Source organism: Ovis aries, chromosome 1, assembly GCF_016772045.2.
Source record: "Ovis aries strain OAR_USU_Benz2616 breed Rambouillet chromosome 1, ARS-UI_Ramb_v3.0, whole genome shotgun sequence".
NCBI classification, from domain to species: Eukaryota; Metazoa; Chordata; class Mammalia; order Artiodactyla; family Bovidae; genus Ovis; species Ovis aries.
Window position 1 is genome coordinate 220,578,121 of NC_056054.1, and position 22,643 is coordinate 220,600,763.

The 22,643-nt window shown below is 39.5% G+C and overlaps 1 protein-coding gene across 2 annotated transcripts in view; it reads left to right on the forward strand.

Moving 5' to 3' along the window:
- The window catches only part of WDR49 (WD repeat domain 49), a 164,475-nt gene that overhangs the window by 122,959 nt on the left and 18,873 nt on the right, over positions 1-22,643 (forward strand). For both annotated transcript variants that reach the window (XM_004003844.5, XM_060405195.1), the window contains exons 14-18: positions 2,477-2,664; positions 3,427-3,624; positions 7,351-7,517; positions 16,365-16,474; positions 18,893-19,039. In XM_004003844.5, coding sequence (XP_004003893.3) covers positions 2,477-2,664; positions 3,427-3,624; positions 7,351-7,517; positions 16,365-16,474; positions 18,893-19,039 — 810 coding nt within the window. The remainder of the gene's footprint in view (positions 1-2,476; positions 2,665-3,426; positions 3,625-7,350; positions 7,518-16,364; positions 16,475-18,892; positions 19,040-22,643) is intronic.

The window sequence follows — 22,643 nt, forward strand, 5'->3', positions numbered from 1 at the left end:
ACCATGTTGTGTATGTCAGGATCAGATAGAGAAAAACTCTGGGCAACAATCAGAAATGAAGAAAAGCTATGACAAACCTAGACAGCATATTAAAAAGCAGAGATGTTACTTTGCTGACAAAGGTCTGTATAGTCAAAACTACGGTTTTTCCAGTAGTCATGTATAGATGTGAGAGTTGGACCATAAAAAGAGCTGAGTGCCGAAGAATTGATGCTTTTGAACTGTGGTGTTGGAGAAGACTCTTGAGAGTCCCTTGGACTGCAAGGAGATCCAACCAGTCAATCCTAAAGGAAATCAACTCTGAATATTCATTGGAAGGACTGATGTTGAAGCTGAAGCTCCAATACTTTGGCCACCTGATGCAAAGAACTGACTCCTTAGGAAAGACCCTGATGCTAGAAAAGATTAAAGGTGGGAGGAGAAGGGAATGACAGAGAATGAGATAGTTAGATGGTATCACTGACTCAATGGACATGATTGAGCAAACTCTGGGAGTTGGTGATGGACAGGGAAGCTTGGTGTGCTGCAGTCCATGGGATTGCAAAGAGTCAAACATGACTGAGTGACTAACCTGAACTGAATCTAGCCATGGCATAGAGATTTGTCAGGTATAGGGCTCAGCATGGGCTTCCCTGGTGGCTGAGATGGTAAAGAATCCACCTGCAATTCAGGAGATCAGGGTTTGATCCCTAGGTTGAGAACACCCCTGGAGAAGGGAATGGCTACTCACTCCATTATTCTTGCCTGGGAAATCCTGTGGATAAAGAAGCCTGGTGGGCTCCAGTCCATAGGGTTGCAAAGAGTTGGACACGACTGAGCCACTAAATACACAAGCACAGGGCACAGCATGAAATATGCTCCAAATATATGAGCCAAAGCCTACATGGGATATAAGAGTTGCATCTGAGAAGACCACACTGGCACATGTGATCAACATGGGCTAGGAGAAAATAGTGAGAAACTCGGAGATTGGAAACTAATCTGAAACTTGAAATCGCTGCTGCTAATAGCTGATCCCAGGTCATGAGAACTGCCTGCTCTTTGTCTTAATATTTTTGGTGGGGGTTAGTAGGTAATGCTTTGGGTGTCTATACCAACTGTGCATCCTTTTCAGAATAAGTCTGGTTAGAGCTGCTTCTAAGATACATGCTAACATATGATTTACCACAGTTATTTGATATTATAATAAATGAAATAACTATTTGCTTAATTTCCTTTTTGTCTTCAGTGGTGATGTAAACGTGGTATTGATGCAGCTTGCATCTTCCCAAAATAAAAATCTGCTTCTGAAGGAATGCATATTTTTCACTTTTCTTCTAAAAAATAATTTTTTAATTTTAGAAGTGTTTTTTCTTAATGTTAGGAATCTAGATCTATATGTATTATATGATTGAAAAAAGAAATAAACATATCTGAACCCTGTTTTCCATATTCAGTTTCTCATATTCAATTTGAAGATAGAAAATCTGCATGATTTTCATGTAAAATTTTTCTGCATTAAAAATCAGTAAAGGTATATACCCTTATAGAGTTCTAGAATCATTGTGGAATATTTAGAATAGACCTTGAAATGGTTAGAGTCTAAAACTTTCTATTTTCCAGAAGGCACCTATACTCATAAAATGAACTGTTATCCTGAAATTGCTCTCATTTCCTCAACACTAATTCTTCTTAATGTTATCAGTATTCTTAATGTTATCAGTATTACCAAATTGTTTCCACGGAAGCGGCTATATACCATTATTTCTACCTTAAACAGATATCATTGTTAATAGGCAGCTCATTTGTGAAGCAAATTGAAAGTCATCTACAGATTTATCAAATAATAATAGGAACTTTGCCACAGAAGAATAATTTAGGTAAAGTACTTCTACATGCGTATAAAAATGGAAAATGAAAAGGTTAGTTCTAGGCCTATGAACCAAAAAAGTGTTCCATAAGGACTTACAATGAATTCTTGATGAAAGTTTAAAAAGCAAGCTCATAAGTAGATTTCTAAGTATATGGCTGCACAGAGAAACCCATAGCTGTGCTACTGTAACTATACACATATGCATAGCCAGCTCTGTGCATGAGGAATTTTACTACTTTGGTATGTGTGTCCAATGGGTAGTTAAGAAAGATGGGTTTTCTGTAATTGGAATATTATCATAATGTTGAAATTAATATTTTGTAAGTTTGTCTGAAGTAACAAATCAATTTTATCAAAATTTTGAAACCCAAATAATATCAAAATAATGAATGGAGTGGTAACTAGATTTTATAGACCATCTTACGTATCCTACCTCACTTAATGCACAAACCAGTGAAGCTTTCATAGGGCTTTTCCCAGTGTATATTTGAGAGAATCAGAGTGCTGGGAATTGATCGCAGGGCTACTCACCTGTCCGACATCCATATGCTTTCAACAAGGAAACTGATGAGGAAGTTGTTTCTTGTGTTTGTAGTTTCCTAATTAGGTGTTCTTGTATACTAGGGGGAGCCAACCTGGTATCATGTGGAGGATCTGGGTATGTCAGATTCTGGGATACATTTAAGAAGCAACTTTTGGCTGAATTTTTGGCTCATAGTGGAGTTGGTTCTATTATTATGTCTACTGATAAATCAAATCGATACCTCGCCACAGGAGATCTGGAGGGGTGGTTAAAAATCTGGAATATAGAGGTATGTTGAAAAAATTCTCACATTATCATTATAATTTTTGATTGTCTTTTGTTTCAGATAATTATGAATCAGGTCTTGTCTGTTTCTAGATAAAGGAAGAAACATTCAGTATTTTAAAGAAAACTTATGTATTGATCAGAGACTTCTTTAATTCATGGAGAAAAATAGATTTTTCTCAATATTGAAAATCCTCTATTAATATATAGTCAGGTCAGTCTCCCAATTTAGGAAAGCAATATTGTTAGTACGGTACTACAGCATTGTTTGAGAATAAATAGTTAAGATATGCCTCATTTTAAATGAGATAGTAAACATAATCTAAGTAGTGTACTGGCCTGTTATCTAACATTGTTATCATCCTGAGTTTGTTTGGTTTTTTTGTGTGTCACTGATTACCTGCTCAATTTTCTAATAATACTATAAAATGGTATAAAATGTGACGGCCTATACATGATAAAGTTCATTCACTTTATCTAATAGCTGACTTTACTGCTTATATTTTTCCATCCTTCCATTCCCCGTCCTTTCTTTGTTTCTACTTCTCAAGTTAGTCAAATCAGTTAGAAACCTTTTTTGGAATGTGAATACCATTTTTCTAACCTCTGTTATCATGAGCTATTCTTTTGCATTTGTGTTACAGATTGCTGTTTCTAAATGCACCTTTGTTCAATTTCTGTATCGGACTTAAAAAAAAAGTGTTCTATCACAGTAGTCATTTCATATTTGGACATTTTTAGAATTCTGGCATGTCTTTTCATTCAGGAGTACTGTCTTAATCCCAGCAAGAACAAACTCACACAGGCCCCAACTCTGATAAGATCGTTCCGGCCTCATGAAGACTGGATAAGCTCCTTAGAGATGTGTGAGCTGGGCAGCCGCTCACTGATTCTCTCCGCCTCTGCAGACTGCAGCGTTCGTGTGACTGATGTCTGTGGTGTTCCTGTCCAGATCTTTGGTCAGGTAGAAATATTGCTTCTTTACTATTCTAATATTTACTTGACATTTAGTATGAACTTGGCCTGGTTTCCATTTGAATCTCATCGGCTAGTAAATTTCATTAGTCATGAAAGAACTGACTTGATTTTTGCAACTATAGCTCCAGGCCTCCCTTATTAACTATGGCAGTTCCATCAAGTAGAGGACACCGGAGACATGGAAAGATGGGGGACCTAAGCAGCTTAAAATACGTAAGGATTTCTGAGCAAAATTTCTCCGCCAAAATAAGTGGATCTCTTCAGTTTCAAAATTCAGTAGAAATACAGTGTGGATAATTGTAATGCATTACTATAAAATAGATAGATGACTGTGACACTCAGATAATAATCAGGCAATAATCAAATATAGAAAATTAAAAAAAACCAAATCTTTTGTGTTCATTGTCTGATTTATTCCTGCCAAAATCACATTCATTAATCCTTTCTGAGTTTGTTCTGTTCTAAGGTCTCTATGTGCATGCTATGTTGCTTCAGTCATGTCTGACTCTTTGTGACTCCATGAACTGTAGCCCACTAGTCTCCTCTGTCCGTGGAATTCTCCAGGCAAAAATACTGGAGTGGGTTGCCATGCCCTGCTCCAGGGGATCTTCATGACCCAGGGACTGAACCCTCTTCTCTTCTGTCTCCTGCGTTGGCAGGCGGGTGCTTTACCACTAGTGCCACGTGGAAGCCCTACATGAGTTATTTCATGTAATCTTCATAATTGCCTGTCCCATTAGGGAGGGATGCTCATTATTCCCATTTTACATATGAGGAAACAGAGGCACAGAGAGTGTGAATCAATTGCTGAGGTCACAGACACTAACAAGTGGCTTTGAATTCAAGCTGTCATTTCACAGCTCATGTTTTTAACTTCTTCCTCCCATGAAACTAAGCTCCGATTTATATGAGCTTACAAAAAATTGGAACCGGAGGTCTTGAAAGAAAGAAAATATTTATTGTCTCATATTTCTTTTTTCCACTTGTTTTCATGGGAACTCAGTTCCTAGTCCCTTTTGTTTGGGGGACAATATAGCAGTTTGTTCTATTTCAACCAGTACTGTTCAGACATGGTGGTAAGAGCTCACCCTGGTACTTCAGTTTCTGCCTGGCTGGTTGACTTAGTCCTAGTCAGCAGCCTTGGATGCCACTCTCATGCCCTGAGTATGGCGGTTCCCTTCATGCTGGAAGACAAAATCTGTTGGTGTTCCTTTTGTGGAGTCAGCTTGAGGACGTCAACCTGTGCTGCCCCAATTCCGTACAGCCCTTGCAGACGTGGAGGGCGGTGGTAAATCAGAAAATGATGGTAAATTGGTGGGTGGATTGGCTGGGTAATGTGGGAGTTGCCACGTGACAGCCAAGAGCTGAACAGCCTCTTCTGCTCTGTAAATAAGGCAAGTGCTAGACTTTTCTCAGCAAAAAGAGTGTCTGTGTGGGAGCTCAAATGGGTGTGTGGGCAGTTGTGGTGAGAGAGACAGCATGGGGCGCGGCTGGCATTCTGAACATAAAAGGAGTTGAAAAGCTGGCAGCTCTAGAAGTTACTGCAATCCTGACACTGCTACGAGGCCATGCCACACGGGCTCTGGTAAAAGGAGGTGCAAAGAAACAAAGAGTCATCTGGCAGGTGGTGTCTGGAGCAAAAGTACCTTGTGTGTGTGTGTGTGTGTGTGTTAGTTGCTCAGTTTTTTTCCGACTCTTTGGACCCCATGGACCTTAGATGATGCTAAAGCAAGAAATAGGACTGTTTTAGGTATGGGTGCCACAAAAACTGTGTCCAGAAAGCACAATCTGTGTGGAAATTTTATTAGAATTAAGAAATATATGCTAGTAAAACTGTTCATTTGTATACCTTTGGTCGTTTTCCTTAGTTGTTTTGTAGTCTTTTGTCTTTCAAAGGAGTTCAGCCTCTAAAAGCCTCCGTGAAAACAGTTTGGTTTTATCCCTTCTGTTCAAGATAGCCCGGGTAGTTTTAGAAAGTAAAGGCTGGCAAAGCAGAGGACAGCTTGGTTTTCTAGTCCCTTCTGCCTGAGCTTTAATTTTTTTTTTTTTGAGAACTCACTTTTATTAAGCTCTTGGATATGGTGCTGCTAGTTTCAAGGGCCATAGGAGGCAGTGGGAGGGGAAGAACATAAAATGGAGGGGAGGAATAAAAAGGAAATTAGTAGATAACTGGAAAAAAGCAACAGTGAATGTTCTTCTCATAGTTTGAGCAGAGGCATGCTTTCACAGAAAGATATGGTAGGCAGATGGAAATACTTAGATAAGAAGGGACTCCATTTGTAAACATGACTAAGGTCAGAACAATTTTTTCCTGATCCAACTTGATTTGTATAGCATAGTGACCTTTGACCTATATTTGAATGTTGCATTTGTCTTTTAGTTGAATTAATTTTGGTCTAGTAGTTATAAAAACAAAAGGAAAGGCAATCATGTATTTTAATTTCCTTCATTAAGGCTTCATCTTCCGATCGCATTCAATTTGATTAACGTATTCAAAATTTCATGTAATTGCGGTTCAGTAATTTCATGAAAGAAGTTTTTTTTTCTTAAAAACTGTGAATCAGTTTTACAACATAGCTATTGATCTGAGGTTGGTTTCCAAGTTAGATTTTTAAACGTAAGTAGTATGCTATGTCTATTTCTAGAGTTGGAGAGATGGAGTGGGGATGTTTTATCTGTGGAGATACATTTATCCCAGGAAACTGTCAGACGATTGTGGTATAAAAAGAAGTGAGGTGGTCTGTGTGCTTCTTCAGTGTCCGTCACAGCATTGACCACTGTTGTGCTCTGCAGAGTTTGTGTTCCGGTGCCCCCTCCTCAGCTGATGCTTCTGATACTCAGTGACTTTGATTGACCTTATTCACCCAGTGTTTAAAATTTAAGTTTCCCATGTTTGAACATGAGTTTTCATATAAGATCTGTATTTCTTACTTCTCTCGGAAAAGAACATATGTCATTCCCTGAGAGTAGCTATGGCTCCCTTAATGGAAAATGGGCTTACTCTAAGTCAGTGTAGTCCCATCTTTCTTTCCCTTTTGCTTATGAACACTGAGGCTGAATTTAATTTACTATTTATTATCCTATATGAGACCTGATCATTCATCGACACTATATTCCTGGGCCTTGGAGGCATTCTACTCTGTAAATCCTTCTGACAAAGGTTGATCAGTTGCAGGTGAGATATGCTGGGGATCCCTAATGTTCCCTCATCATATGGGCTGTGTTCCCTGAGGCAGTCCTGTGGATACAATGTGAGCTGGTAGAAGACAAATTATAACTTCAGAAAATTTCTGTTTGCTTCTTATGATGCATTCCTTTCTAATTTTATTAAACTTACATGTGTATGTTCCATCTCCCTTTTAAGACTGTAAGCTCCTTGAGAACTTACATATCTCCTTCATTTTTGATGTCCTGAGGACTTCAATAAAGAATCTAACACGTTTAGTCACTACACTCCTGCCCCAGTCTTTGCTACCCCATAGACTTTAGTCCATCAGACTCCTCTGTCCATGGGATTCTCCAGGCAAGAAGATGAGTGGTTGCTGTGCCTTCCTTCAGAGGATCTTTCTGACCCAGGGATCGAACCTGCATCTCTTATGTCTCCTACATTAGTAGGCAGGTTCTTTACCACTCGCTCCAAGTGGGAAGCCCAAATGTTCAAGGAAAATACATTTTATAAAAATAAATCTCTCTCTCTCTCTTTTTTTTTTAGGAAAAGCATTGGCAACTTGAAAACTGTTTTTCTGTTCCTAAAAGAGACACTAATTTAATGGGAAATAAGATTCAAGAGAAAAGCATAAAGGAAATTCCTTTATTTTCTAAGGAGGAATCATGTTTAGATCCATCAAAACATTCGCTACTTGATAAGAAAACACACAGGTTAGTACATCTTCCCTGCAAAGGGTAAAATTGGCCCCCAGTTCCTTCTATGCTCTGGGGAATGTCCAATGACTACCTCAGGATTTCGCTCACATTCTGATCATTGGTAGATGTGCGTGTGTGTGGCAGAGGGAGAACTTATGTTCTCAGGCTGATGTCTGATTCTTACTTCTTGTCTCTTTGTAATGATTGATTTCTATCCTGTCTTCTAGTCTTCTGTGTCTACTCCATCATCAACCTACTTTTGGAAATTAACCCTTTTCTTCAAAAGCAATATATGTGTGTATGTATGTACGTGTCTATCTAGCTAGCTACCTCTCTTAGAATGTATGTCAGATTTTACTTCTGGTTTTGGTAAGGCACACAGAGATTTGTGGGCTTCCCAGGTGTTTCAGTGGTAAAGAATCCACCTTTCCATGCAAGAGCTGCAGGAGACGAAGGTTCGATCCCTAGGTCGGGAAGATCCCTGGAGTAGGAAATGGCAACCCAGTCCAGTATGCTTGCCTAGAGAATCCCATGGACACAGGAGCCTGGCAGGCTATAGTCTATAGATTCAAAAAAAGTTGGACATGACTGAGCATGCCTGCACTCACAGAGGTTTATGTGACAGAAGTTCAAAGAGCTTAACTTTGAATATTGAACATCACTATCATTCTATGACTTCTAGTCTTTCCTTCCTGCTGTTTAGTCATTTCATCTCTTCTGCCACTCAGATGGATCTCATTCTTACATTCTTCTAACTCTCTAATGCCAGGCAGTTTTAATTGTTTTTTTTTTTTTAATTGTTGTTGTTGTTGGTTTGTTTTCTATATTCTTGCTAACTCATGGTCTCATAATTTCATCTTTTGTATTAAACAATTTTTTTTAGAAAACAATTTTATTCATTATGTTTTCTTTGATACAGTTGGCATTTCTATTACCATGTGACTCTATTATTTTTTTAAGCTCTATAGAAAAATTGCATAGAAAGTAGAGAGTTCATACATACTCTGCCCTCAGCCCATACAGTGACAAATGTTAGTGTGGTACATTTGTTACAATCCATGAACCAGTGCTGATACTTTATTATTAACTAAAGTCCATAGTTCACATTTAGAGGGTAAAGTTGAGCATTCTCTGATGACACTACCCAGAGACCTTCGCCTTGCACTTTTCTAAATTAATGCATTCTTTGACCAAACTCTTGGGACTCAACCCCACCAGTTGGGGTTTTTCTGTTCTAGTCTCCTCACACTGGCAGCCTTGCCTCTTGCATAACTTCCCTTGGGTTAACTTCTGCTTGGCCAATAGGAAACCCACACATCCTTCCCACCCCAGCTCCTCGACAGTCACTCCTCCTCCTGCTCACTGGGGCAGTTTCAGTCGTAGCAGACCGTTTCAGATATTAATTCACTGGTTTATTGTATCCCTCTAAGGGTTATCCTGGGCAGCAGATGTTTTGCGTGGCTTATGTGAATGGAAGCTAATACTGAGGGGAAGAGTCCCTCCTCTTCCATGAGGGTGGGACTCAGTGCTTACCTGTGACTCTTTCCAGTGCAAGTCTCTCTTAGAATTTCTGCATCCTTAGTCTCTTTTTGTCGTAGAGTGGTGGTTGATCTGAGCATCACAAGATCAGTTTTGGAGCCACGTTCCTGACAAAGGGGGTGAGCACAAAGGATTGATCTAGCACCTCACTTTGAAATGTGGGAATGCTGTCTATCTCTTAATTAATTATTTTGCTTTCAGACTTTTGGTACCTCTGTTGATAAGGAGGTAGGAGGAAAAAAAAATTCCCTTTTAAACATCCTGTTACACTAAATTACCCTTTGGTATTTGTTCTTCCATTTCCTTGAATTATGGCTTGCTAAAATGTCAAGTGGCATTTTGCTTTTAGGCAGAAGAATCTTTCAATAGAGAAATATAGCATGACTGATCCTGTACAAGAATAGAATGCTGAGAATGGAAAACTTGGTGTATGGTAAAATGCACCCCGCCCCCAGCCACCCAACTTAATCAGGAAATAAAGTTACCCCAGGGTAACACCAATTGATCATCATTTCTCTTTCTGTGACACTTCCAGAAGAGTGAATCCAAATGTCCACAGATTCTTTTTTATTTCAGCCAAATACTAATTTCCCATTCCTTATGACAGTCTCAGTTATTTAATTTTAATCAACCTTTCCTTAGAGTTCAAAATTAGCCTTTTGAACTCTTTACTTCTTTTCGGACTTCTGTCTCATCTTATTGCCTTTCCTGTTGTCCCATGACACTCGTCTTCTGAAAATCAGTGCTGATGTGTAGATACTTAAATTCACAGATTTCTCTTAAAACGAGAGCTTTGCACCTGCCGGATTAGATAAGACTACAGCAGAGAGATCCTCTTACCTTTGCTATATATTTCTGTGGGCCTTGGGAACGGTTTCTGGCAGTAAAGATCGAAGATATCCCTGTTTACTGTATCTTTTCAAGTGACAATACGAAATATCTGTGATCTTTACAACTTCTGCCTGTAATTCAAATGGGTAGTTGGCATAATTTAAAAAATTTGTAGTAAAGAGATAGTAAAGAATAATGCCATTTTGAAATTTTTGAACTAATTGGAAGAAAAAAATTAAAAACATATTCTTAGAATTGACTTGGCAAGTACAGCCGTGACTTCTCCCAGAAACATGTTCAGGAATCCTATGGAGAAAACCTACAAATGCAATACAACTGTCAGATGTAAAGTATCTTTTGTGGTCTTCATCCAGTATTGAAGAGATTATAGATTACCTTTTACCTAGAAAATTATTATTCTGGAGAATGTGCCCTATTCCTAATCAGATCAGGAAATCCAAAGAGAAATCATTCCAGTTCTCTTCTATATGCACAGTATGAAAGAAAAGTAAGTACATGAAAGAATTTAGAGAGACTAAAAGGGGAAAAGCACATTTGGGTATGCAGGTGGGGAGATGTTTAAATGGAGAGGGAGGAAAATAAGAGAGATAGAGATACAAAAAGAAAAAGCCAATAAGAAATGGAAGAAGCAGGAATAGTGAAGGAAAACATTAAATCATGTAAAGCCATGTTCTCACCTTAACTCCTAAGATTCTCTTTCCAGGATAAAATCTTTGCATTTATTATGTTCTGTCTTATACATAAACATCAGTTTTCCATTGACTTAAGATATTTTATGATATTATGTGTGAGAAGAAGGTAGGTGGTAAAATGTCATCTTCAATTTAAACCTGAGGAGATGAATGAAGATGAGTATGGAGTTATGGGGTTTAACAGAGAATAGGAAGTTCTAATGCTTAGTTAACAATTAACCCAAAGAAATAGATTTTCCCTTTCCGTAGTTTCTACTAAAGTCATATTACCATCAGAAAATGGAAAAAAAAATAAAATGACTAAAAAGATAAAATACAGAAACAAAACCACAGTGTACATGCATTTTTCTTAATGTATGGCAATATTTGGTCTCTGGACTCACACGAAAGTACTCTAATCTAGATAAATTACAGATAAAATGAATAATTTAGGCAATATAACCTTAGAATATTTCTTTATCATGAAAATAATGCATGTCCATTAGGAGAAAAATTGGAAATACAAATAAGCAAGACGAAAAAGATGAAAATAAATCATTAACAGCAAAACCACCACTAACACTTAGGCATTTCACACTTCAGGTTTTGTTCTCAGCATGCTACAGCAACTAAACAAATATGCATTTTATAAAAATGAGGATGTAGTATACATAGTTTGTAACCTGTTTTACAACCTAAAAAACGTATAGGTAGTACATTTCTATGTTATTTAATATGAGTGTCCCCAGATATCAATATTTGTGACAACTCCTTAGGAATTATTACGTAGCTTTCTAAACATTCTCTTCTTTTACATATCTAAACTGTGTACAAGTTTTAACTGGGAACATTTCTTTAAATACCTTCATGCATACGTGTTAGAATACCTGACCACATTCATCATTAGAATAAATTATTTGAAACGGAGATGTTGAGTCAAAGTTTTAAAGGTCTCTGAGTCTTGCTAAATTGCTGTCCCAATGATGTGTGGGCTCTACCACCAGCAGGAAAGGGAAATGACTGTGTCTGAACCAACACTGCATGTTGTCATTGTTACTTAAAATTGTTGCTCTGATAGACTGTCAGTGTTTTAAGTTGGACTTTTAAATTATTTGTGAGAATAAACATTTTTCACATGTTTATTAATCTTTAATAATGCAGTAACAAATTTGAAAGAGGTATCTGATGTCTGGTAGACTAATTCCCAATCCAGCTGTAAGAAAAGCATATTCCAGCCGTATCTTGAATAAACCCTATAGGCTATACTCACGATCGTACAGATAGCCTTCTCTGTTATTGAACCACTCTTCATTATAGAATGACTCTAATGGTAAGTCAGACCTATCCATCTGAACACACTCTGATCCTTCTTTATTCTTATGCTAGGGCAACAAAGAGCACTCTGTCTTTGGAGTGCTCCAGAGCACTCCGTCTTCTATGATCTCACACATTTTTCTTTGGCTACCATTAAAAAAATATTTATGGTGAAAGGATTATTTATTAGAAGCCAGGGTAAAAGAATTAGTTGAGAAATGAAACATAAGTTTCCATTAATTTCTCAGTAAGTTTGTATAAAACAGAAGGCACACTTACTGATTCTTAAACATATGAGATGATTATGTACTAAAGTCCATATTATTATTAGAGGGTAACTGATAGTATTATTTGTATGCTTGATTTTCTAATCATTCTGCCAGTAGAGCTTATGTGGGAAAATAGGAGTAATTATAAATATAAATAATTTAAATATAAGATTAAAAAAAGAATATTAGAACTGACTGCATACACAGGTGCTTAGTCGTGTCCAACTCTGTGTGACCTTATGGACCGTAGCCCACCAGACTTCTCTGTCCATGAGATTCTTCATGCAAGAATACCAGAGTGGGTTGCCATGTCCTCCTCCAGGGTATGTTCCCAATCCAGGGATCAAATCATCTCCTGCATCGGCAGGCAGGTTCTTTACTGCTGAGCCATTGGAGAAGCCCCAGAACTGACTTTTGGGAATATTGGAACACCTTCTGTCCTAAAGTGATAGTAGTCAATACTTATTAAGCTCTTACTGTGTGCCAGGCGTTGTTCTAAGGTTTTTATGGTTTAGCTCATTTAATCGTCACTATAATCCTTGGCTATGTATGGGTGTGAGAGTTGGAGCCTAAAGAAAGCTGAGAGCTGAAGAATTGAAGTTTTTGAACTGTGGTGTTGGAAAAGACTCTTGAGAGTCCCTTGGACTGCAAGGAGATCAAACCAGTCCATCCTAAAGGAAATCAACCCTGAATATTCATTGGAAGGACTGATGCTGAAGCTGAAGCTCCAATACTTTGGCCACCTGATGTGAAGAGCTGACTTATTGGAAAAGACCCTGATGCTGGGAAAGATTGAAGACAAGAGAAGGGGACACAAGAAGATGAGATGGTTGGATGGCATCACCAACACAATGGACATGAGTTCGAGCAAGCTCTGGGAGTTGGTGATGGGGAGGGAAGCCTGGTGTGCTGCAGTCCATGGGGTTGCAAAGAGTCGGACATGACTGAGCAACTAACTGAACAGAACTGAACTGATAATCCTTGGTGGTATCCACAGTTGTGATCTCCATTTCATAATTAGGAAAGCAAGGTAGAAAAAAGTTAAGTGACTTACACAACCCGTAAGAGGTGAGCCAGGGACCCCAAAGCAGGCTCCAGAGTCAATACGCTTTGCTGTTGCTCTGTTCTGCCTGTGCAACGATCAACATGTGACAGTACTGAAATTTTGTTGGTCTCTGAGTCAAGTGATCAAATGTTTTGTTAAGCACCTGCTATGGGTAAGCAACTACTCTAGGCACCTTCACTCCCTTTAATGCTCAATAGGGCACTTGGGACCTTGACACTCATCATTCCTCCCTTGTACAACCAGCACTGAGAGATGGGAAATATGGTCTCTCCTTCTCATAGAATTGATGGCGAGGATACCAGAGTCCATAGTAGGCCCTCATCTTGCATCACCCCATAAGACATTTTTGCAAAAGTTTTAAACTCTATCTATGCTCTTTATTAGCTTCCCAGGTAGAGAACCCCCAGGCTAGTGGTAAAGAACCACCACTTCCCCCGCCCCCAGCCCATGCAGGAGATCCAAGAGATGAGGGTTCAATTCTTGGTTCAGGATGATCCCCTGGAGAAGGAAATGGCAACCCACTCCAGTATTCTTGCCTGGAGAATCCCATGGACAGAGAAGCCTGGCAGGTTACAGTCCATAGGGTTGCGAAGAGTTGAACACGACTGGAGAGACAAGCACATGCACACATTCTCTTTATTTGGCTTCCGAGGTGGCTCAGTGGAAAGAATTTGCCTACCAATGCAGGTGAGGTGAGTTCAAACCCTGGGTCAGGAAGATCCCCTGGAGGAGGAACTGGAAACCCATTCCAATATTCTTGCCTGGAGAACTCCATGGACAGAGGAGCTTATAGCCTGACAGGCTACAATCCATAGGACTGCAAAGAGTCAGACATGACTGAGCATGCACACCCGCATGCTGTTTATTACATCCTTTAGCTTCTTTGTATTTGTCTACTAGGAATACTGGAAACTTGGGAGTATTCATCTCTTTCCAGTTCCCTGTATATTTTCATAGTCACCATTTTCCCAGAAGTCAAATGTCTTTGCAAATGAAGCAATAGGTTGGCCTTTGTGGTTTGGGGGAAAATTTCTACCTACCTTCAGTCTTTTGGATGGCAAAGATTTCCTTTAAAAAAGTTATAATTCCAAATAATTTATGTAGATACTCCCCCCAATCAAGGAAGTAGAGCTTAACTTTCCTCTTTATCTGCCTTCAGAGAGTATTGTGTAGACATTAAAGGAAAAAGTAACTTTGCTGAGACCTGGCAAGCAACCTTGGCCAGTTGATAAAGTTTACATCAAACAGTGGTAAGTCAGGTCAATAGTATGTGCCCTTGATAAACTGTGGGCTTCCCTGTGCCTTAGTTAGTAAAGAATCTGCCTTCAATGTGGGAGACCTGGATTCAATCCCTGGGTTGGGAAGATCCCCTGGAGAAGGGAAAGGCTACTCACTCCAGTATTCTGGCCTGGAGAATTCCATGGACTGTATAGTCCATGGGGTCAAAAAGAGTCTGATAGGACTGAACGACTTTCACTTTGATAAGTGGTAATGAACATAACATTTCACCTCTCTTATCTTTCTTCCAACAACTCATAATCCCCATCTAAGCATTAGAAAAGCATCAGACAAACCCAAATTGAAGGAGATTCTACCAAAAAACTGACAGGTGTTTCTTAAACCTGTTAAGGTCATCTAAAACAAGCAAAACCTGAGAAATTGTTTTATACCAGAGGAAACTAAGGATTCAGAAAACTAAATGTAATGTGGGATCCTGGGACAGGAAAAGAGCAGATAGAAAAAATGGGAATCCTAATAAAATACTACTAATAATGTACCAGTATTGGTTTTGAAATTGTGACAAATGGTAATATAAGATGTTAACAATAGGGAAAATTGGATGAAGGGGTTCCAGAACTCTCTACTGTCTTTATAAATTTTCTGTTAATCTATAACTACTCTACAATGGAAATTTTACTTTTAAGCTCATTAAATTTGAGAGATAAAGTCAACTAGGATAGAGGAAAAGGAAGGAGGGAAATTAATGTTTATTGAATACTATTATTTATTAGACACATCACTCAGCAGTCATCCTTCTTACCTCCTTTAACACCACAATAAGAATTACATGCAGAGTGGGAAATTGAGGCTGAGAGGATAAGAAACATCTCAAGGGTCTATGAAAAAGTGAAAGTGTTAATCACTCAGTCGTGTCCAACTCTGCGACCCTGGGGACTGTAGACTGCCAGGCTCCTCTGTCCATGGAATTCTCCAGATCAGAATACTGGAGTGGGTTGCCATTCCTTTCTCCAGGGAATCTTTCCAGTCCAGGGATCGAACACGTGTCTCCTGCATTGCAGGCAGATTATTTACCATTTGAGCCACCAGGGAAGCCCCAGAGTTCTATAGCTGTTCAGTATGTAACAAAAGTGGGAATAAAGATTAGAAGGGGAAGTAGTAATCACAAAGGGTTAAAGGATGCAAAGAAAGGAGGCAGAAGGAAGAGGGCAGTCCCTGTGACTCTCAACAATTTTGTGAAAATAGGGATGTTTTCTGACCAGACACTTTCCAAGAAAATAATAATTTTTGGCAACATGACTTGTAGCTGTTAAGGCTGAGGTCTGTGACAGTAAATGTTAAATATATTTGGAATCATTTCCTGTTTGCTGACTGGAATTATATACCACCATGTAATGGTTTTACTTCCTGTATTTTATTGATAAAAACTTTTTCTGTGGATTCAAGCTAATCTAAAGTTTTCTTGTAGATTCATATGACAAGCCTCAGAAATACTGAGTTATTTTTTTCTTTTTTGCATTTTGGATACCATAAGTGAAGATGCAGGCATAACGATGGATAAAAGAACTTTTGATCAATAACATTAATTAGCCCATATAATTTACACATAGGGCAAGGATAGTGTGCATTTCTGTGACATTTTGAGGATGGGACTTCTGCTTAACGGACTCTCCTTCTGGGACCTTTGCTTAACTGGCTTCTCCTTCTCTGTGACTCTTCCTCTTTTATACCATCACCTGGCTAGGCCTTTTACTCAAAGATGTAACTTGATTAGTGTAAACAAATGTCACTACTTAAGTCTGCAGGATAGAGATTTTTGTTGTTGTTGTTAAAGGTATATATTTACAGCCAGAAAGTGTCTGTTCATCCTTTGTGGTTGATTTTTATTTCATCATAAATTATTTTCTTCCAGTGTCAGACCTTCAGAAGTCATAAACTCAGGTGTGAAATATATGGAAAGAAATGTTTATAAGAAAAAAACACATGACCTTTACAATGGTGGAATTATACAAAAATCATGCAGTAAGTTATCACTGTTGATATATTTTTATTATGTTATTATTTTATAGATTGTTACAAAGAAAACAAATAACTATGCTATGTGCCAGGAATATTGGTGGTGGTGGTGTAGTCACTAAGTTGTGACCAAGTCTTGCAGCCCCCAGTGGACTGTTGTTTGCCAGACTTCTCTGTCCATGGGATTTCCCATGCAAGAATACTGGAGTAGGTTGCCATTTCTTTCCCCAGGGGATCTCCTTGACTCGGATTGAACCAGGAATGTTGGTATTTCATAATGAAACTGAATAAGGTCTTGTGACCTCCATTGAATAAAGGGAAGGCAAAGAGGTTCAGAGATGTGGAGTGACTTCTCCAAGCCTTCACAATCAACAAGTGGCAGAAGTGTAGAGTCCAAGCCAGAAAACATGTGGAAAGTGCCCAGTATAGTTTCCAAAATAGAGTTGGCACTGAAATGTTAATTTTCTCCCCTAAGTGTTTAAAAGATAAAAATAAAATTAAAACGTTTTTTTCTCTCAGAAAGCCCCAAACCACACAGAACAGTGTATTTTTTATTTTTATTTTTTAGTTTTGGCAAACTAGATAAAGAATTATTTTAAAAACTAATGAAAACAAAAAAATTATTATCATACTGAAGTGTATTATTTAGATGAGTAAGCTCCATCATATAACAAGAATATTTCACTCACTACAAATCTTTTGTCACCTTATGTCCAAGGGGGTGCTGCACTTTCATAGAGCAAATATGCTAATTTCTGTTGAAATTTTTGCTGTCGAAAGATACATTATTATTCGTTAATATTCAATGCATATTTATAAACTAATCTGCTCCATAGGGATTTTGCCAAGATTACATGAAATAATTATATGTGAAGCACTTAGTGCTTGGCATATTATAAAAACTCAATACAATTTTATTACTAATATTATTAATTATTATTAGTATTATACCTTGGAGCACAACTTTTGGAATGATATATGTTTGAGTAGATGTCCAAAGTCTGCCATTTACCAATGATACTTTACAGGTTGTGAATATTTCTCCTTTGGTTTGACATACACTTGTTCTCAAAGTATGTTCTCTGGTCTACCAGAATTAGCATCACTGGAAACTTAGAAAGGTAAATTCTGGGGCCCTATGCCCACCTACTGGAGAAGGAAATGGCAACCCACTCCAATATTCTTGCCTGGAAAATCCTATGGACAGAGGAACCTGGTGGGCTCAGTCCATCAGATTGCAAACAGTCGGACATGGCTGAGCAACCAAGCCTAAACTAAATCAGAAACAGGAGCGGTGCAAGTGGTTTATGCTTGAATAAGCCCCGCAGATGACTCTGATATCTGGTATGGTTTGAGAATCACTGACATAGCTTGTCTCTGAGTAGATGCTGGTTACAAGACAACAGAATGACAAAAGCAGTTTTTACCCTAGAGCTAACAATCAAGAACACACAGAATCGCATCTTTCTAATTAACCATTTTAGTTCCCCAACCTGGGATCCAACCCATGGCCCCTGCAGTGGAAGCAGAAAGTCTTAACCATTGGCCTGCCAGGGAAGTGCCTAGAGTCCTGACTTGAATTAAGTTTTTGCAGACTTCTTTTCCATTTGCAAGGGGCTTCCCCAGTGGCTTAGCAGGTAAAGAATCCACCTGCAATGCAGGAGACACAGGAGCCTTGGGTTCAAGCACTGGTTGGAGAGATCCCCTAGAGAAGGAAATGGCACCCAGCCCAGTATTCTTGCCTGAAAAATCCCATGGACAGAGGAGTCTGGTGAGCTATGGTCCATGGGGTTGCAAAAAGTCAGACATGTCTTAGCGACTAAGCACACAAGCATTCCATTATCCATTTATCCCATGAAGCGAAAAAAAAAAAAAACAACAAAACTTTCCACTCTGTCCGAGACTGTGCTTGTAAAGCCACAGTTACAAGTCTTCCTTCTCATTATCTCATCATGTGAATCATAGATATACTAACACAGCCCTGGTTTACATTATAGCACAATGAAATTGAACCTGCATATTCAAAATTTTAGATATGTTGTTAAATTAAATACTGGAAAATAGGTTTCACCTCACAAAGCCTGCACTTTCTTGCAGAAAAAAAGAGAAACGGGGTTTTTTCCAAAATTGCAGAATACTCATTTTCAAGGGAAGATCACAAAAGAATACAAAATGAAAAATAAATGAATGGGGAGTCTTGAGTTTCTTTTCGTCCCTTTGAATAAAAGGACAATGGCTTTATCTTGAACAGCTGTGTTTACAGGGTTTGCTGATCACTGCAGCTGTACTAGCTGAGTAACAGGAAGGTTAAATTAAAAAAAAAAAAAAGAAGTTAACTTGGAAATGTGCTAGCTCTTTCTGAGGAATTAATGATATTGTACTTTTTTTTTTCTCCATCCTCCCTTAAAACCTGCTGTTGTGAAGGCAGTTTTAGGTCATTAAGCATTGGAACGTTGAAAGAGCTACCTGAAGTGAATAAACCAGCTTTTCTTCTAGACCCTGAGAAATACTTTAGGGAAGGCCCAGAGGAGCAGTGTCCCCAAATTCCAGAGTTTCCATCACTTTCTGAAAGTAAGTCCTCAACCACTGTACCACTTCATCCTTTCTCCCCAGGAAACTCAACCGATTAAGAAAACGAAATGGAGAAACGTGAAGGTAACACATGTTCGCCTTGTAGATGGCAGTGAAATGAAGTGTGGTTTGACTGTTAAGATTTATAGCTTAGTTGCTGGTCAGTGCTCACAGAAAGGACAGCTAATGGACTGAAATACATAAAAGGAATATTTTTATTTTGCCACTTTTCTGAAGTCAGAAAGCCATAAATAATATGATTCTGCTATGAATGAGAACCCTTCCCCCCTGCCAATAATCTGAATTTTCAAATCTGATACCAGAGAAAGAGACATCCTAAGGCTGCTTCTGAACAGAATCTCTGACAATCTGGGTTTGTTCTTTTCATGTGAAACTCTATCAATGGCGGCTACTTAAATTGTATTGTCTTAGAGACTTCCAGCTGCAATGCTAGGCTAATTGGATGAGAGGAAAAGAAAGCTTATCTTAGAACATAGAAGTGAATGGTCTCTGAACATTTGGAAACAAGATGTGCAAAAGAATGCTCTATTTTTTTCAGATTGTTATAGGCTTCCAAGTTTCTAAGAACTTAAAGAGTAATTCTGTACAAACATCCTACCCGCAAAGAGGGACACAACGGGAGTGCAGGCGATACAACCTGCTACTCGGCGAGGCACGCGGAAAGCATATGGACACCGCAGGGAACTCATTTAAAATAATTAATGAAAAGAGACATTTTCAGCTTGTAGTAGTCAAAAGATCAGAACTGCACTCTAACCATCTGAGATCTGTGGTTTTAAACTTTTCAAAAGGGGTTCAATCCTTGAGAAATAATAACCCTTGTAGGAAGGAGGCGTTTATGCTTACACTTGAGGAAGTTTAAGCCTCTTGTCTCTGCTTGCTTCCCTATTACAGCTGGTCAACGTTTGTTTGTTGGTTTGTTTTTAATTCCACTTGTAAGCAGGGTACAGCTGCCATTCCTCACCACTGTATTTCCACTCTAGTTATTATCAGCTTCCTTTGCTTTGTCTCAGTTTCTCTTTTCTAAATCTAGCATTTATTTGCTCTCAGGAGGATCATCTATGATACCTGCTCATTTCCCTTTAAAAACATGAATCCATAAATGGTAGGGCTTTAAATAACTTTTAGTTCATCCGACAGGGCTTTCAGTCTATCAGCCAATTGCTTTTTCCCCAGGATGATTCATTTTCAAGAATAAACATGGGAGGACGTATCTTGTGCTGCTGAGTCACAGGTGGAAGAGAATTTGGGGACCAGTGAGTAAGAAAAGATCCAGGGAGCCAGAACAAAGTGGAAAGGCAGTTCAGACGTGGAACATGTACCCCGGAGGAAACCAAGATGGAGCAGAGTCAGAACTGAGGCAAGAGAAATAGGAGAGGGAGAACGCAGAAACCTGAGAGCCAGGAAGTAGGAGCAAGAAATGATGAGCGCAGCAAATGATTCTCCTCAGACCCAGGAGCTCCTGTGTTTTTGAGGAGCCTTGCACACTCTGCAGCAGGAAAATTCTCCTTTGTTTTCAGACAACTGCTCCTCATGGGCAGGGAGGATGTGTAAGGGAAGGTGGGGGTGAATGACTGGTTGGAAATACCAAAAATGCAAAGAAACCTCTAATACATTTTCAAAGTTCAAAGAGAATTTTTTCTCCCAGATAACTTAATATAATTTTTCCTGTGATTTCCACGCGGTTTAAAAAAGATGCGTTCTTTCTTTTGCTTTTCTATTTTATTCTTCAGCTTTTCTTTCTTTGCTCCCTTCTAAATATTTCTACTCATCTGCTTTCTCTGCAAGGAAAACAGTTCCTTTTTGAAAAAGTTTCATCAACTTGAGAGAGAGACAGATATAAACTATTGAGGGTGACGGAACGCATGACGCACGACACCACAAATGGCTTCTGTGGAAGCGCCAGGCAAGAAGGCAGATTAAGTCTGTGCTGAGTTGTGCTTCACGCATGTCCGACCCTTGGTGATCCCATGGACTGTAGCCCGGCAGGCTCTTCTGTCCATGGGATGGAACCCAGGGATCGAATCCAGGTCTCCTGCATTGCAGGAGGATTCTTTACGGTCTGAGCCACCTGCCTGGGGCATAATGCTTCCCAGGGGGCCTTAGAGGTAAAGAACCCACCTGCTAATATAAGAGATGTAAGAGAAGCAGGTTCAATCCCTGGGTCAGGAAGAACCCCTGCAGGAGGCCATGGCCAATCCACTCCAGCATTCTTGCCTGGAGAAACCCATGGATAGAGGAGCCTGGCAGGCTATAGTCCATGGGATCCTAAAGAGTTGGATATGACTGAGGTGACTTAGCACACATGGGGCATCAGAAAGAATTAGTTCAAATTTCCTCTGACTAGTAGTGTTAGTTGCTCAGTCATGTCTAACTCTTTGCGATCCCATGGACTATAGCCTGCCAGGCTCCTCTGTCCATGAGATGCTCCTGGCAAGAATACTGGAGTGGATTGCCATCCTTTTCCCACAGAATCTTCCTGACCCAGAGACTGAACCCGGGTCTCCTGCATTGCAGGCAGATTCTTTACCATTTGAGTTACAGGGAAGACGCTGTGGACTTAAAATGGGTAGGAGTTCAAAGGGTAAGGAAGGAGAAGAGGAAGTCTAGACCAAAGAGACGTAAGGAGAAACGTAAGGAAATCAGGAGTGAAGTTGGGCAGACGTCCAAATGATTTCAAGCTGGCTGCAGTGGGTGACTTCAGACAGTGTCGTGGTGACTGAGTTTGACACAGATGAATAGAATTGAGTTTGGAAGGTGTTGAGTTTGAGGTACTGGTGTGCTAGTTAGAAACAAAGGTCTGGAGAATGCCCCAGGATTGTAACATGCTCTGCATAATGATGGTCTTCAGCTAGCTGATACAGAAATCATGTCTGCTCATGTGTGTATTTAGCCTCCCTGGTGAATACTGAATGCCTTCTCTGCTGGCACTTGTGCTGGATGGTGAAGGGACAGAGCTGACATGTAGAGGGACAGCCTTCAAAGTTCTTGAAGATTAGTTGGGGAAATAGATAAGGAAACAAATCATTATGTTGCAGGAAAGGGGACCTCTTCCAGGGCCTGAGAGTGGGCCCTTGTCTAATACTCAGAAATGAATTGTCTGAGGAGACATGTGTGCTGACAAAGGAAGAGACTTAATTGGGAAGGTGTGCCCAGGTGGAGGGCAGGAGGGTAAGGGAACCCAGGAAGACGGCCTTGCCATTTGGCTCAATGTGGTCTTATGGTAATGGGATTAATTTCCGGGTTGCCTTTGGCCAATCATTCTGACTCAAGGTCCTTCCTGGTGGCATGTGCATCACTCAGCCAAGATGAGTTCCAGTGGGAAGGATTCTGGGAGGGTGGAACAATATACGGACTGGCGTCTCCTTTAGACCTTCCCTGTTGATGGTGGCTTGTTGGTTCCATGTTCCTTACCAGGACTTATGGTTATTATGGTGCTTGGCCAGGGTGGGTGGTTTTAGTTAGTGTTTCCCCCTGGCAATTATGTTTTATAGCAGAAGCTATAATAGTGGTAAGCCCTGGGTACTGTGGGACCACATGAAGATTCATAGATGATTCTCCAGAGAAACCAGATCATGCCTGA